The sequence below is a fragment of the Podarcis melisellensis genome, assembly GCF_964234715.1.
Source record: "Podarcis melisellensis genome assembly, chromosome: 3".
Classification (NCBI taxonomy): Eukaryota; Metazoa; Chordata; class Lepidosauria; order Squamata; family Lacertidae; genus Podarcis; species Podarcis melisellensis.
In genome coordinates, this window is record NC_138530.1 from 3970888 (window position 1) to 3985999 (window position 15112).

General features: G+C 47.9%; 1 protein-coding gene across 1 annotated transcript in view; it reads right to left on the minus strand.

Moving 5' to 3' along the window:
• ADCY3 (adenylate cyclase 3) overlaps positions 1-15112 on the minus strand; it is a 102238-nt gene that overhangs the window by 21565 nt on the left and 65561 nt on the right. The window contains exons 8-13 of the mRNA XM_081903767.1: positions 11723-11885; positions 7310-7429; positions 5620-5762; positions 2296-2457; positions 1076-1163; positions 76-192 (exon numbers count right to left, since the gene is read on the minus strand). Coding sequence (XP_081759893.1) covers positions 76-192; positions 1076-1163; positions 2296-2457; positions 5620-5762; positions 7310-7429; positions 11723-11885 — 793 coding nt within the window. The remainder of the gene's footprint in view (positions 1-75; positions 193-1075; positions 1164-2295; positions 2458-5619; positions 5763-7309; positions 7430-11722; positions 11886-15112) is intronic.

The following is a 15112-nucleotide window of genomic DNA, read 5'->3' on the forward strand; positions in this document are numbered from 1 at the left end:
TCGCACATCCCAGAACGACTCTTTTCACCGTGCTTTAGAGAGGGCGGGCAGAGCTCTTCCGCAAGATTTGCTTACCATGTCTACAATGTTCGCCATGGTGAGGATGAAAATGGCAGACATGGCCCAGGTGTTCCTGGCCCACCTCGTTCTGTCGATCCACGTGGAAAAAGCCACAAGCTTCTTAGGGAAAACCTGTAGGGAGAGGAAGGCATTCGAAGCAGAGCTGGAGGAGAAGCCCTTTCTCGGACCCAAGGCCACGCCCCACAGGGGTTGAGCTAGATGACCCCTGGTACCCCTCCCCCCCGCACACACAACCTGGGGGCATACCACACCTTCCCAAAATATGTTCCAGAGGGCCGGAAGCACCCCTAGAATTAATAATAATAATAATAGTTTATTATTTATACTCTGCCCATCAGGCCAGGTTTCCCCAGCCACTCTGGGCGGCTCCCAACAGAATATTCAAAACTCGGCCCTTGGTGCTGGACCTCAGAACGATGGGGGTGGAGACGCTCCTTCAGGTATACAGGACCGAGGCCATTTAGGGCTTTAAAGGTCAGCACCAAGACGTTAAATTGTGCTCGGAAACATACTGGGAGCCAGCGTAGGTCAAGACCGGTGTTATATGGTCTTGGCAGCCGCTCCCAGTCACCAGTCTAGCTGCCACATTCTGGATTAGTTGCAGTGTCCAGGTCACCTTCAAAGGTAGCCCCACGTAGAGAGTGTTGCAGTAGTCCAAGCGGGAGATAACTAAAGCATGAACACGTGTGCGAGAGGATAGGGGAGTTGATAGTGCTGATGGGACACATTACTCAGCGCTAATTTGGATACAACACAATGGAAGCACATTTCCCCCCGGCTGAGTCCTGGGGAAGCATGGAGCCCCAGTGCAGAAGGAACTGCTTGGGGGGCAGGAGTCTTATTTCCCCACAAGTCCACCCTTAGCTCCATTGCGAGAAAGGGCACAATATACATTTGATGGATGCATTTGAGTAATGACTGCACATTCTGTGTGTGTGTGTGTGTGTGTGTGTTGAGAGGGGAGGGGAGAGGCATTGTGGGGAGAGGCCCTTACCCTGGGAAAGATGGCAGCCAGAGAGCAGAGGGTAAGGATGAGCAGCAAAACCTCCCCGACAACGAACGTCACATAATTTGTCATCAGCCTGAAAGGCAAGAAGAAAAAGAGAAAGGCAAAATGGAAGTCAAGGATCCATTGCTCTACACAGACTTAAGAGGCAGCAGAATTCTCGGCTGGAAAATAAATAAATCTAAAAGCATACAATGAAAGGCAGTGTGGTGCAGTGGTTAGCCACTGGGTCAATAAACAGCCAGCGTCATGTGACCTCCCCACGAACTTTGAATGCTCTGCAAAGAGGGCCATCTGGAGAAAACCAGCCTACGGTCGCTCATTGTCTTAAGATGGAACGTGGGTGGAAGGAGCAGATCTGTTCTGGAGGCTTCAGGGCTGCCCCTGAGATTTCCAGGGTTAAGGGGGTCTCTAGAGAGTCTGCTTTTTTCAGCATTCATCCCAGCTTTCTTGCACAAAACTGGAGATGCGAAACCTGGTGCGGGGGGCAGGGACAGAAAAATTGCGGCAGAGGAAATCCCATTCGCCCCCCATTTTTTTCTGAGTTCCTCACCCTCCTTGATTTTGAAAAAAGGGGGGGGGAAATGAGAGAAAATGCCCCGCCCCCCCAATATTTCCAGTTTTTTTTCCAGCTCTTCACATCTCTACACAAAGCTTACCAGAGGTTTTTTAATCTTGAATGTTCAGACATATTTAATAATAATAATAATAATAATAATAATAATAATAATAATAATAAATAAATTTATGCCCCGCCCTCCCCAGCCAAGACCGGGCTCAGGGCGGCTAACACCCGATATAAAACAATTGATCGAAATACAACTTAAAAAACTAGATTAAAATACAACATTAAAACATTAAAATGCAGCCTCCTTATATTAAAATTCCATCCTGATAGGGCTTCCCACTGTTCATCCCACATTCCTAAAGGGGTTTGTGTGTGTGTGTGTGTGTGTGTGTGTGTGTGTGTGTTGGTGAATTTGTTTCACTAGAGCAACAGGGCGCATTGATCCACTTTCTTATTTTTTTTATCATTTTATTTTGTGTGTGTACACACACACACACACAAACTGAAATGGTTTACAATGATCATGCAAACCTACGGCAGGCACTCGAATCCTTCCTGCGAAACACTGACAGTCTAGAAGCACCAAAAAGGAACATGCAATGGTTGACACGCATGTCATTTCTGACCAAGCTGCACTCACCGTGGATCAATGAAGATCTCCACGACGGCGGTGAAGAAGAGGACGACGCAGGAACAGCTGAAGGCCGCCCCGCTCTGCTTCTCCTTTTCCACGGAGTACCGGGTCTCCATCTCGGGGTCGATGAAGCGCATGGAGAGCCGATAGGTGGATCTGCCCTTCATCCTGCCAGAAACAAGAGACGTGTGGAGAACTTAGGATTCCTAGAAGGTCTGCAGGACAGCTATGTCCCAGCTCCACTGCTGGAAATCTTACAGATGAGTGCTGCTTATAGGCTTCCCACAGGCATGCGGCCGGCCATTGTGAGATCAGGATTCTGCCGTAGATGAGCTATCCTTCTATGTTATGTTTACCAGATTTTTTTCAATGAATCTGGGGAGATGATTATTATTATTATTATTATTATTATTATTATTATTATTATTTTGAAGCTGAGTAGCAACAGGGAGTCAGTAGTGGGGATGGTGAGGCGAAAGAGCCCGGGCCCAAGCACACATGCATATTGTATAAAGGTTTGTGTGTGTGTGAAACCCTTCTTTCGCACCCTGTGAAACATAAATGCACAGAGTTTTTAAAAAACTGGGCAATGCCCGCCCACCCGAGCCTGCCCCAATCAGTCAAAGGGGGGAAGGGGGCAGGAGGTCTGTACCGCCAGACGCCCCCGGTTTCCTCTTGGCAGTGGCAGCGGCAGCAGCAGTCAGCAGCCCAGAGCCAGCCTGGTAGCACAGTTGGCTCTGGCTGGCTTAAGGAGCTGCTTGCTGCCGTGGCGCCCACCATTTTCCCCTGCCAGAAGTCCCCATATGATGTGTTGCGCACAAGACACATCATATGGGGCCTCGTGCAAAATCACACCATGGCCCATCTAGATCAGTGCTACATACTCTGACTGGCAGTGGTCTTCCTCACCCACCGAGGTGCACTCTCCCCTGGTCTCCCAAGACAGACAGATGCCAGCCAACCAGGCATTTTTTCACTGTCTCCTATCTGAGCCTTCCAAATGAAGAACAAGGCTTTCAAGGGCTGCTAACCCTGATGGCTATGCTCTATGCCCCATTGTATCCCAAACTTGGGTCTCCGTCTGTTGTTGGACTACAATTCCCATCATCCCTAGTTAGCAAGACCAGATGATGGGAGTTGTAGTCCAACTAGAGCTGCAGACCCAAGTTTTGGGAAGCCCTGGTCTACCTCCACTACTGGAGGAAGCAATGCTTCCATCTGCTGGTTGCTGGAACCACAGGTGGATAGAGGGCTCTTGCGTTGAGGTCCTCGTTGCGGGTTTCCCTTGGGAGAATGCTGGACCAGGATGCTGGACCAGGTGGGACACTGGTCTGGCCTCCAGGCTTGTTTCTGGTGCCCTGCTTCCTGATAACCTCAGGTTTCCATTTTTCAAAATGGTAAGTCATGTATTTGCTCCCGGGATGTGGTCTGAGGACACACTGTTGGGATACTGCCAGGGAGACGGAGGCATCAGGGAGGCCCCCAGTTTTCTCCGGACGATCACCGGTCTCCCGTGGAACAGCATCAGTCAATTAGCGACACGAGCCTCAGAGACATTCCAAGACTCGTGCACACCCTTCCAGCAGAGTCTCCACAACGAAAGATGCTGACAGGAGAGCATATTTACAGCTTTATTCAACGTAGTTCAGAACAAAGGAAAAACATGACTGCTAGCCTCCGTGTCCAAAAGCTATACAGTGGTGCCTCGCAAGACGAAAAGAATCCGTTCCGCGATTCTCTTCATCTAGCGGTTTTTTCGTCTTGCGAAGCAAGCCCATTGACAGCTTAGCGGATTAGCGCTACAGCGGTCTAGCGGCTTCTAGCGATCAGCTGTTAAGCGGCTTAGCGGCTTAGGAAAAGGGGGGGGGAGCAGAAAAAACCCGCGTGGACTCGCAAGATTTTTTCGTCTTGCGAAGCAACCCCATAGGGAAATTCGTTTTGCGAAGCGCCTCCAAAACGGAAAACCCTTTCATCTAGCGGGTTTTCCGTCTTGCGAGGCGTTGGTCTTGCGGGGCACCACTGTATACAAAACGGAAGTTCCCAGCGAGACAGTGCTGGGAGTAAACAGGCATATGATACACAACAATCATGCCTGACCCTTTTAAGGTGGAACAGAACTATAACCTAACATCCTCCCCCTTTCCGTGTAACCTGTAGTACCTGTGGTTCAACCCAATTGCAACCTCTACACTTAATTGCAACCTTAAGTTGTTCTCTGTTAACAACCGTAGACAACAGATCAGCAGGAATTTCATTTCCTGCCATGTAGGACACCTGAATGAGTCCTTTCTGAATACACTCTCTTGCACTATGTAACTTAATCTGCAAGTACTTGGTTCTTTGCTTGCAACTCTCTGAGTTCAGCAAAGCCAAACAGGATCTAGTGTCTTGATACACCTGTATAGGACATTTCACAGAAACTCTGATGTCCTGAAACAGTTGCATCAACCATTCACAATTCATGAGTGAAAATGACAGGGCATTGAGTTCTGCTTCACAGGAACTTAGGCTTACTGTCGTCTGCTTTTTGCACAGCCAGTCAAACAGACAGTGGTTGTACATGTAGCATAGTCCAGAAGTGCTTGTACCATCTGTGGTGTCACTTCCAAAACTAGCATCTGCAAAGATTTCAAGACCTCCAGTCTTCTGACTGGTGAATCTCAGCCTGTAGTGCAAAGTCCCTTTCCTGAACAGTAGGATTGTTGGCATGTCTACTAAGCAAGTTAGTGCTTAAAGGTAAAGGTACCCCTGCCCGTACGGGCCAGTCTTGACAGACTCTGGGGTTGTGCGCCCATCTCACTTAAGAGGCCAGGGGCCAGCGCTGTCCGGAGACACTTCCGGGTCACGTGGCCAGCGTGACAAAGCTGCATCTGGCGAGCCAGAGCTGCACACGGAAACGCCGTTTACCTTCCCGCTGGTAAGCGGTCCCTATTTATCTACTTGCACCCGGAGGTGCTTTCGAACTGCTAGGTTGGCAGGCGCTGGGACCGAGCAGCGGGAGCGCACCCCGCCGCAGGGATTCGAACCGCCAACCTTTCGATCGGCAAGTCCTAGGCGCTGAGGCTTTAACCCACAGCGCCACCTGCGTCCCTTAGTTAGTGCTTACACCTGCACAATTGCATCGCCTTGCCGCTGCTAAGACCAGATGGAAGACCGCTGAAGAACCACCTTGGGTTCCATGATGGAAGAAAGGTGGCGGGTCTAAAGGGTCTAAAAACCCTAACAGAAAATAGCCAAGGACTTCCGTACATGGGCACTAATCCAGTTCCCTCCAGCTGCTTCTGACCACAACTCCCTCCAACCCCCAACGACACCAGTGAGGAGACTTACGCCTGCACCGACTCCCTCTCCAACAAGGCCTCATTCAGCAGCTTGTTGAGCTCCTGTTCGTTCTCAGAGGCGTCCACCACCCTCTCGGCCAGGTCACGCAAGCGCAGGCGCCGCCGCGGGTTGGGGAAGGAGGGGTTCACCACCTGAGCAGAAGGGAAGAAGCAGTTTGGTGCAGTGGTTAGGCTAGGGCCTGGGGTTCAAATTCCGACTCAAATCACAAAGAACGCTGGGTGAACTTAGGCCGGTCACTGCCTCTCAGCCTAATTTACCTCACAGTGCACACCACCCCTAAGTTCCTTGCAGGAAAGAAAGCACATGAATTTCATGTTTTGAAAAGGGAATGCAAATGTAAAATCTCACACCAGGGGCCAGGAAGTGGTGTGTGTGTGTGTGTGTGTGTGTGTGTGTGTGTGTGTGCAGAGATAGCTCTTGGCCAAGGAGTTCTAGAAATGCATTTTCCTTCAACAGGGGAGCAGGGAGGATGAATGTTGATTAAGCCACCGTAGACCGAAGTCAGGAGGCAAGCAAGTGAAACAAAAACAAGAGAAGCCTTTCCTCCTGTAAATCCATCCCGAAGTTTCTCTGTCTGCTCTACATCTATTTGCTTTTTGCTTCAGCTCAGGATCTTCCTCACTGGTACTGCACACAGAGCTCTACATCCCAAGGTTCACTTAAAACAAAGCCAAGTTTCTAGCCCTCAAGACTGGAAATAATAATAATGGTTAGTTCCTGGTGAAATCTCACAACGCTTTGGGGATGCTTTTCTCCCCAAATATGCCTGCAGAGCCCTCAACTATGAAAGGCTTTAAAAAAAACTAATAAATCCCCAGATATTCCAGCATATTCCGTGGCTGGTGTGCAGCTCCTTGAGGCTCCCATTGCATTTTGTCATCTTTTTTACGGCTCTGTGGCTCCATTATTTTTATGATAGTCATTTTTTATCTTTGTAAGCTAGTCTGGGAACCTCTTTCAGTTGAAGGGAGAGGGAAACAGGCTTCGAACAACTTGTGTTTTTACATTTCTGAAAAAAGTGTGCATCGCCTCAGGCGATTTCTGCTGTGTGCTAGAGGGGAGAAGCTGGTTAGGCATGCCCAGGTGCTCTGATTTTCTCAATACCCTGAGAGGCAATTCAAAACAAAAAATTATGGGAAAGTGGGATAGATATAAAATGTATGTTCAAAAATACAGTAAAGGTTCGCTATCTATGCTAGCATTTGATTAATGTTGGAGTGAGACTGAGTTGAGAAATAAGACTAAGAGCACATATTGATATAGGAGTGCATTAGATAAAATGTAAAGAAATATACAATAATAAGAGTACATTCATTTGTAAAAAAGGAATATACAACGGGATAGACAGGAAGTCTAGTGTGTTGGTATGTATATGATTTTGGGGGGAAATTTGTTTTTGTTTTGTCTTTTCTTCTCTTTTTTTGTTTCATTTTCTTTCTAGGTATATAAAATTTGTATATAATTTTTGTATACGTGTTGGAAATTATATTATAATAAGTCCTGTGATGTAATATGACAACATTTACCGATGTAATATAAGAATGTTAACAAACAAATAAAATGCAAATTTAAAAAATAAATATATTCTCAATTTCCATGTGCTTTCCTTGGGGAAAGCATTTGAGTGGTGCGTTCTGGCCCTGTGGCTCTGTCTCGGCCTCCCCCAGCCCCATTGTACCCTGGTGTCTGACTCCTCGGCCTCGTCGGGCGTCGTGCAAGTGGTGTTGATGCTCCCGTTGCACTCCTTGGTGTTGATCAGCTGCGGTGACTCACCGTGCGAGGAAGAGACGGATAGCTTCTGCAGAGAGAAACAAGGACATGGGCAAAGGAGGTCCAAGGTAGGGAATAGAGAGGAGCTCCTGAGGCCAGTGGCGGAACAAGCTGATTGGGTGCCTGGGGGCAGCGCATGTGCCCTGCGCCCAGGGGTGGGGCCAGGTGCCCGTGGGGGCGGGGCCAGGTGCCCGTGGGGCAGGGCCAGGAGCCCGTGGGGCGGGGCCAGCCACCACGGGGCGGAGCAAGTCAGAGCAGGACGCTCCGCGGGGCTACAGAAGTGTTTGCCTGTCTCCTCCCACTCCCACCCAATTTCATTTGTTTATAATGAAACTGTATTCTAAAGTTTTACAGTGGTGCCTTGCAAGACGAAATTAATTCGTTCCGCAAGTCTTTACGTCTTGCGAGTTTTTCGTCTTGCGAAGCACGGTTTCCCATAGGAATTCATTAAAAATCAATTAATGCGTTCCTATGGAAACCGAACCGCCTTCAGACCAGGTCTGGGGACAGTCTGTCCCCCGACCTCTTCTGAAGGCTGGCGGGGGCGAAAGTCTTTGCTTCCCCCCCCGCCTGCCTTCCCGGGACAGCGGAGACATTTCCGCTGTCCCGAGGCGATCTTAAAATGCTGGCGGGCGGCAGCAAAGGCTTCGCTGCCACCCGCCAGCATTTTAAAAGCCCCCGGGACAGCGGAGGAATTCTCTGCTGTCCCGGGGCGATTTAAAAGCCCCCGGGAAGGCAGGCAGGGGGAGAGCGGGAAGGCAGCGCTGCCTTTTCCGCTCTCCCGGAAAGGCAGGCAGGGGGGAGCAAAGACTTTTGCCCCCCGCCAGCCTTCAGAAGAGGTCCTGGACCTCTTCTGAAGGCTGGCGGGGGGCAAAAGTCTTTGCTCCCCCCCGCCTGCCTTCAAAAGCCGTCCGGGATAGCGGGAAGCGCTTCCCTGCTATCCCGGACCGCTTTTAAAATGCTGGCGGTGGGGAGCAAAGCCTTTCGCCCCCGCCGGCCTTCCTGGACCTCTTCTGAAGTCCGGAGGGGGGGGAAAAGGCTTTGCTCCCCGCCGCCAGCATTTAAAAGAGGTCCCCGAGATTTCCCTATGGGCTTTCGTCTTGCGATGCAAGCCCATAGGGAAAATCGTCTAGCGAAGCGTCGGAAAAACCGAAAAACCCTTTCGTCTTGCGGGTTTTTCGTCTTGCGAGGCATTCGTCTTGCGGGGCACCACTGTATTTTGAATCGCATATGGGGGCTTTTCAGAGGGATGCTTCCTGTTTTAAAACTTCTATCGCATCCCCTTTCGCTTCTGATTTCTCTGAACTGAAAAGTCCCGAAAGCTGCAATATTATGGCTCCATCCCCTCCACCGTGCCCTTTTCTGAAGTCCAAAATATCCGGAGGGCACCAGGTTGCCTAAGGCTGGCTTAACGTTTTGATTTAATTTAATCATTTTAATCACGATGTCAGTAGCTGCCTTGCTGCCTTGGACCTTATTATATTTAGGAAAGTCAGGGTATAAACCAGGGGCCAGCAAACTTTTTCAGCAGGGGGCCGGTCCACCGTCCCTCAGAACTTGTGGGGGGCCGGACGATATTTTGAAAAAAATATATGAACAAATTCCTCTGCCCCACAAATAACACAGAGATGCATTTTAAATAAAAGCACACATTCTACTCATGTAAAAACATGCTGATTCCCAGACCGTCTGCGGGCCGGATTGAGAAGGCGATTGGGCTGGATCCGGCCCCTGAACGGGCCTTAGTTTGCCTACCCATGGTATAAACCTTTCACATAAACACTTACAGTGGTGCTTCTAGAGAATTTGCGCCTGTCCTTTGGGGGAGATAGGAAGCCCTGAACACATATTTTTTAGATGTCCCTTTTACGATGAGGCACGTAGAGAACCCACTGACCCCCTGCTGGTGAGCAAAAATTCGATCTTCTCCTGTTAGGCAAAGACAACAAGACGACCCAGATTGTCGCCAGATTCTGCGCACAGATCTGTAGGTGCAGACCACCCCCCGATTCAATCTAGTTTGTTAAGAAAATTCCCAAATCCGGATCCACGGGCGACTTTGGGTCATTCCTCTAAGGTAGTCTATTTTAAAGTTTTTGTGTGTTTATATGCCCATCGCACTTTTAAACCTAAAATCCATTGTTGTATATTGTTTTAAATGTTTGTTTTGCTTTTGGGATTGTAGTTCCATTTGTGTTTCTCAAGCTGGTCTCTGACCGTAATAAATTTCATGTCCCAGGGGTGCTTTTAAATGATTTTTTCCCCAAAAGCATTCTGTTCTCACAGTGGCCAACCAGATGGCTGTCTGAAACCTGCAAGCAGGATTCGAACCCGGAGCCCTCTCCCTTCCTGGGGTTTCCAGCAACCGATATTCAGAAGAATTGTTGCCTTCAGCTATAGAGGCAGGGCACAGCCTTCGTGGCTACCGGCTCTGAAATTTTGAGCACGGCACAAACAGAAGGCAATCAGCCCGTTGGGACAGGCTATTTAAATTCCCGGCTGAATGGAGAACTAGGCTTGTTAATCAACTATTGATCCTCAGCGCCCAAGTGGACTGGACTGGAAATGTAGAACATGAAGACAAACTAAGGCAGAGAAGCAGGCTCCTGCCATCAAATCCCTTTTCACTCGTTCGCCTACAGCACCAGCCTTTCCCATGGACTACAACTCCCATCAGGAGTGCTGGCTGGCGCTAATGGGAGTTGTAGTCCAAAGCTATAACAAAGGCGGGATTTTTTCATCTCCTCCAAGCTAAGCAGTTGGCTCCTTACCTCCCTTGCCACTGTGATCCATGCGACAGTCACCTCCAGACTAGATTATTGTAACTCGCTCTACTTGGGGCTGCCCTTGAGACTGACCCAGAAACTCCAGCGGGTGCAGAATGCCGCGATGAGACTCCCTATAGGGTCCTCGCCGTGGGATCACATTCACCCGGTGCTATACCAGCTGCACTGGCTCCCGGTGGAGTACAGGATCAGGTTTAAGGTGCTGGTTTTAACCTTTAAAGCCCTATACGACCTAGGACCCTCGTACCTACGAGACCGCCTCTCCTGGTATGTCCCACGGAGGACCTTACGGTCTTCAAACAAAAACATCTTGGAGGTTCCAGGCCACAGGGAGATTAGGCTGGCCTCAGCCAGAACCAGGGCCTTTTCGGCCATGGCCCCGATCTGGTGGAACGCTCTGTCCCAAGAGACTAGGGCCCTGCGGGACGTGACATCTTTCTGCAGGGCCTGCAAGACAGAGCTGTTCCACCAGACCTTTGGCCAAGGTGCAGCCTGACCCCCTCCTTTGGTAATCCTCACAGAACTCTAGCCCAATGGTTGCCATGAATTTGATTCTGAATTGATTTTAGAATGAATTGATTTTAGAATGTATTTCAATTAATTGACTGTGATTTTATGTAAACTGTGCTATTTTTATTGTTGTTAGCCACTGTGAGCCTGGCCTTGTCTGGAGAGGGCAGGATATAAATAAATTATCATTATTATTATTATTATTATTATTATTATTATTATTATAGATCCAGAGGGCACCAGCTTGGGAAAGACTTGAAACATAAACGTCAGATTCACTAACCAGCCCAGTTCTGGTGCAAGAAAATGACAGCAAGGCTGATCTTCCATCACCCTTGCTTTGCAATGCATCGTAGAGCTGAAAGGGGGAGCCAAGGGTCATCTAGTCCAACCCGCTGCAATGGAGAAATCTCAGCTTTCTCGGTGTTCTGTGCAGGGTTTGCCAACATGGTGCTCTCCAGGTTTTATCAGACCACTACCCTTGGCCATGCTGCCTGGGGCTGATGGGAGTCCGGCAAGAGATGGAGGGCACCACATTGGCTACTCCCCAATCTACTGCAACGTAGGCCAGGATCAGAGATTTTTAGAGGACTAGAGTAAATATATGAACTATCTGAAAAGTAATTGTGATGAACAGATTACGCTTGTAGGATTGCAAGAAGTTTTGTAAGGTGGATTATCTGAACTATTACAAGAAAGACTATGAAAAGAATTATTAGTTAAGGAAAATTAAATGCAATATAGAAATTAAGAAATGCAGAATAAGTGATAAGGAATTGAAAATCATCAGAGGTGTTGACGGAAGTCTAAAACATTGTATAAGATGAGAAGATGTGTTGTATGACCGTTGGAACTGAAATGTTAAAAAATCAATAAAAATGTATATATATTTTTTTAAAAAGGAACCGGAAGGATTCCCAGAGCACTGCAAGGCCAAACTTCCTTTGCCTCCGCAGGATCCATGCGGTGCCAGCCCTAACGTTGGGCAAATGGGACATCTGTCCCTATGGGCCAAGAACACTCACCACACCATTGATCCCGTTCTTGAGCGGCTTGTTGGTCACCACTATGAGGTAGGTGACGATCCCCTTCTCCTTCAGGTATTCGCAGCGGGCCCCGCCGTCTCCCGGCTCCACCTCAAACTCCCCCTTCAGGCAGTCCATGGTGCTCTGAGAAATGTGCACACGCCTGTAAGGGCCACATCAAAAGCAAGGCGGTCATTGCCAAGGACAGAGGTCAGAGATAATGGAAGGGGGGAACTGCAGGAAAAGCCAGAGCGTGGCTGGGGAACCTCTGTGGTACTTTAGATGTCGTTGGACTACAAATCCCATCATCCCCTCGTCGTGGGTGGCTGGTGCTGATAGGAGTTGTATTACAGTTGTAAACTGCTTTGATGTCTGTTTGTTTTTTAATGAAATTGTGGTATACAAAAATTCAAAGAATCGCAGAACTGTAGAGTTGGAAGGGACCCCCAGAGTCATCTAGTCTAACCCCTTGCAATGCAGGAATCTCAACTAAAGCTTCCATGGCAGAAGGCCACCCAACCTATTGTCGGTTGTCAAACAGCTCTTACCGTCAGAAAGTTCTTCCTGATGTTTAGTTGGCCTCTCTTTTATTGTAACTTGAATCCATTGGTTTGGGTCCGACCCTCCGGAGCAGTTTACTCCCTCTACCATGTGACAGTCCTTAAGATATTTGAAGATGGCTCTCCAATCTCCTCTCAGTCTCCTCTTTTCCAGGCTAAACATCCCCGATTCCCTCAACTGTTCCTCATAAAGCTTGCTTTCCAGGTCCTTCTCCTGGTATGCCCCACGGAGGACCTTAAGGTCCACAAATGACAACACTTTGGAGGTCCCAAGTCACAAGGTGGTTAGATTGGTCTCAACTAGGGCCAGGGCCTTTTCAGTACTGGCCCCGACTTGGTGGAACGCTCTGTCACAAGAGACCAGGGCCCTGCAGGACTTGACATCTTTCCGCAGGGCCTGCAATACAGAGCTGTTCCACCTGGCCTTTGGTTTGGACTCCATCTGACCCTTATGTTTCCCTCCCCTTATGGTTTTGATCTATGGGCTACTTTTAAAATGAGGATGCATTTTAAATTGCATTTTAACCTGCATTTTAAATTGGTGGTTTTCCCCCCCTATTATGATTTTACTGTGATTTTACTGGTGTTAGCCGCTCTGGCCAGGGAGGGCGGGGTATAAATTTATTATTATTATAGTGGTACCTCGGGTTAAGTACTTAATTCGTTCCGGAGGTCCGTTCTTAACCTGAAACTGTTCTTAACCTGAAGCACCACTTTAGCTAATGGGGCCTCCCGCTGCCGCTGCGCCGCCGGAGCACGATTTCTGTTCTCATCCTGAAGCAAAGTTCTTAACCCGAGGTACTATTTCTGAGTTAGTGGAGTCTGTAACCTGAAGCGTATGTAACCTGAGGTACCACTGTATTATTATCTCAGTTGCCCTCCTCTGGCCAACTTTCCAGCTTGTCGATATCCCCCTTAAATTGTGGCGCCCAGAACTGGACACAGTTCATTGTTAATACGTAAAGGAATTGAATAGGATAAACACCTGGATGGCACGTGGTCCCCAGCTCTGAAAAAGTGCCATGTAGGTTAACAGAAGGCGAGGAGGAGGACATAATCTGACCAGCTCCCATGCTTGGCTCCATCATTTTACTTTTTAGCTGTCAAGCAGCGATGCTGGAACAGAACTCCCCAAATCCGACCTTCACAGAAGCCACAGCTGGCCAGTCCTTTAGCATTTCAGGGCTGTGGGGGTGGTACTGCAATTTCTAAATAAAGCCCAGATAGCGCTATTAATAGCCAAGCCCCTTTGCCTCCAAAGCAGACGCACAAAAGGCCCTCGTCATTGACCCTCTCGGAACGATGAACATTCATTAGCTCTTTTTGCTTCTCGGCTGGCTGCGTTTCACTCTCTGGCCTGATCCTTGCCCCGAAGCAACAATTTCTGACAGCTTACGAGCACGCATTTATTTGTGCTTCGTAGCAACTGCAAGGAGGGAGGGGGGAACGCGGCCGAGTAGACAGCCCCAGCGCAAGAGGTGGGGAGCCAGAGGGCTCCAGAGGTTGCTGCACTCCAGATCCCATCAGCCCCTGCCAGCATGGCCAATGGTCACAGATGATAGGAGTTGTAGTCTAGAGAGCCACAGTTCTTCACCCCTGTTCTAGAGCCAGCACAGAAGATCAATGTGCAAAACAACACCTTCCACATACCGTATTTTTTGCTCTATAAGACTCACTTTTTCCCTCCTAAAAAGTAAGGGGAAATGTGTGTGCATCTTATGGAGCGAATGCAGGCTCTGCAGCTATCCCAGAAGCCAGAACAGCAAGAGGGATTGCTGCTTTCACTGCACAGCGATCCCTCTTGCTGTTCTGGCTTCTGAGATTCAGAATATTTTTTGTTCTTGTTTTCCTCCTCCAAAAACTAGGTGCATCTTAGGTGCAGGGGGTTGGACTCGATGGCCCTTGTGGTCTCTTCCAACTCTATGATTCCATGATCTTGTGGTCTGGTGCATCTTATAGAGAGAAAAAGACAGGTGTTAGATTGTTTTTGTATGCCACAACTGTTGCTAGAATTTTGCTGGCCAAAAATTAGAAATCACAAGAAGTACCAACAGTGGAGGAATGGCAGATGAAAATGATGGACTTTTCAGAGCTAGCCGACCTGACCAGAAGAGTCCGCGACCAGAAGGAGGAGGAGTATCAAGAGGAATGGAAGAAATTTAAAGACTATTTAGTTAAATATGTTAAGATAACTTAAATAGAATTACTTGTGAGTATCAAATCGACCTAGGATTTAAATATGTGATGTTGTAGAATACTATGGATAAAAGTTAAAATGAAAAGAAAGAAAGATGTTAATTGGACTAAGTAAATTTTATGTAAAATTAGTTTTGGAAAACTGCTGCAATGATTTATATGGAAACTCAGCCGGGGGAGTCGAGGAAGTCATCTAACAATGTTAACAAAAGCGGAATTTCTATAGTTAGGATGTTTGTTTGTTTGTTCTTTAGATGTTTTCTTTTTATGTTTGATGATATGTTTGTTTTAAAATTTGGAAAATTTAATTTGAAAAGATTTGAAAAAACAAAAACAAAACCCGTGTATCTGTACGCTGAGTTCTCCTCCTCGCCTTGCCTTCTTTTTGAAAAAATATATTTTATTAGCTTTTGACACAAAACCTATTCAATTATTCAATTCACTTTCAGTGAATAATTTCTTACATTTTGACTTCCCCTCCTTACGTCCACAATGTTCCTGTTGTCTTCCTTGACCTGCTGCCGTAACTGCCGTTTATTTTCTATTGTATTACAACTTATTTTAGAACAATTTATTCCCCTTCCCTTGCCTATTATTCAAATCCTCCTCGCTACAGCTCATTCTCCTGCGCAGG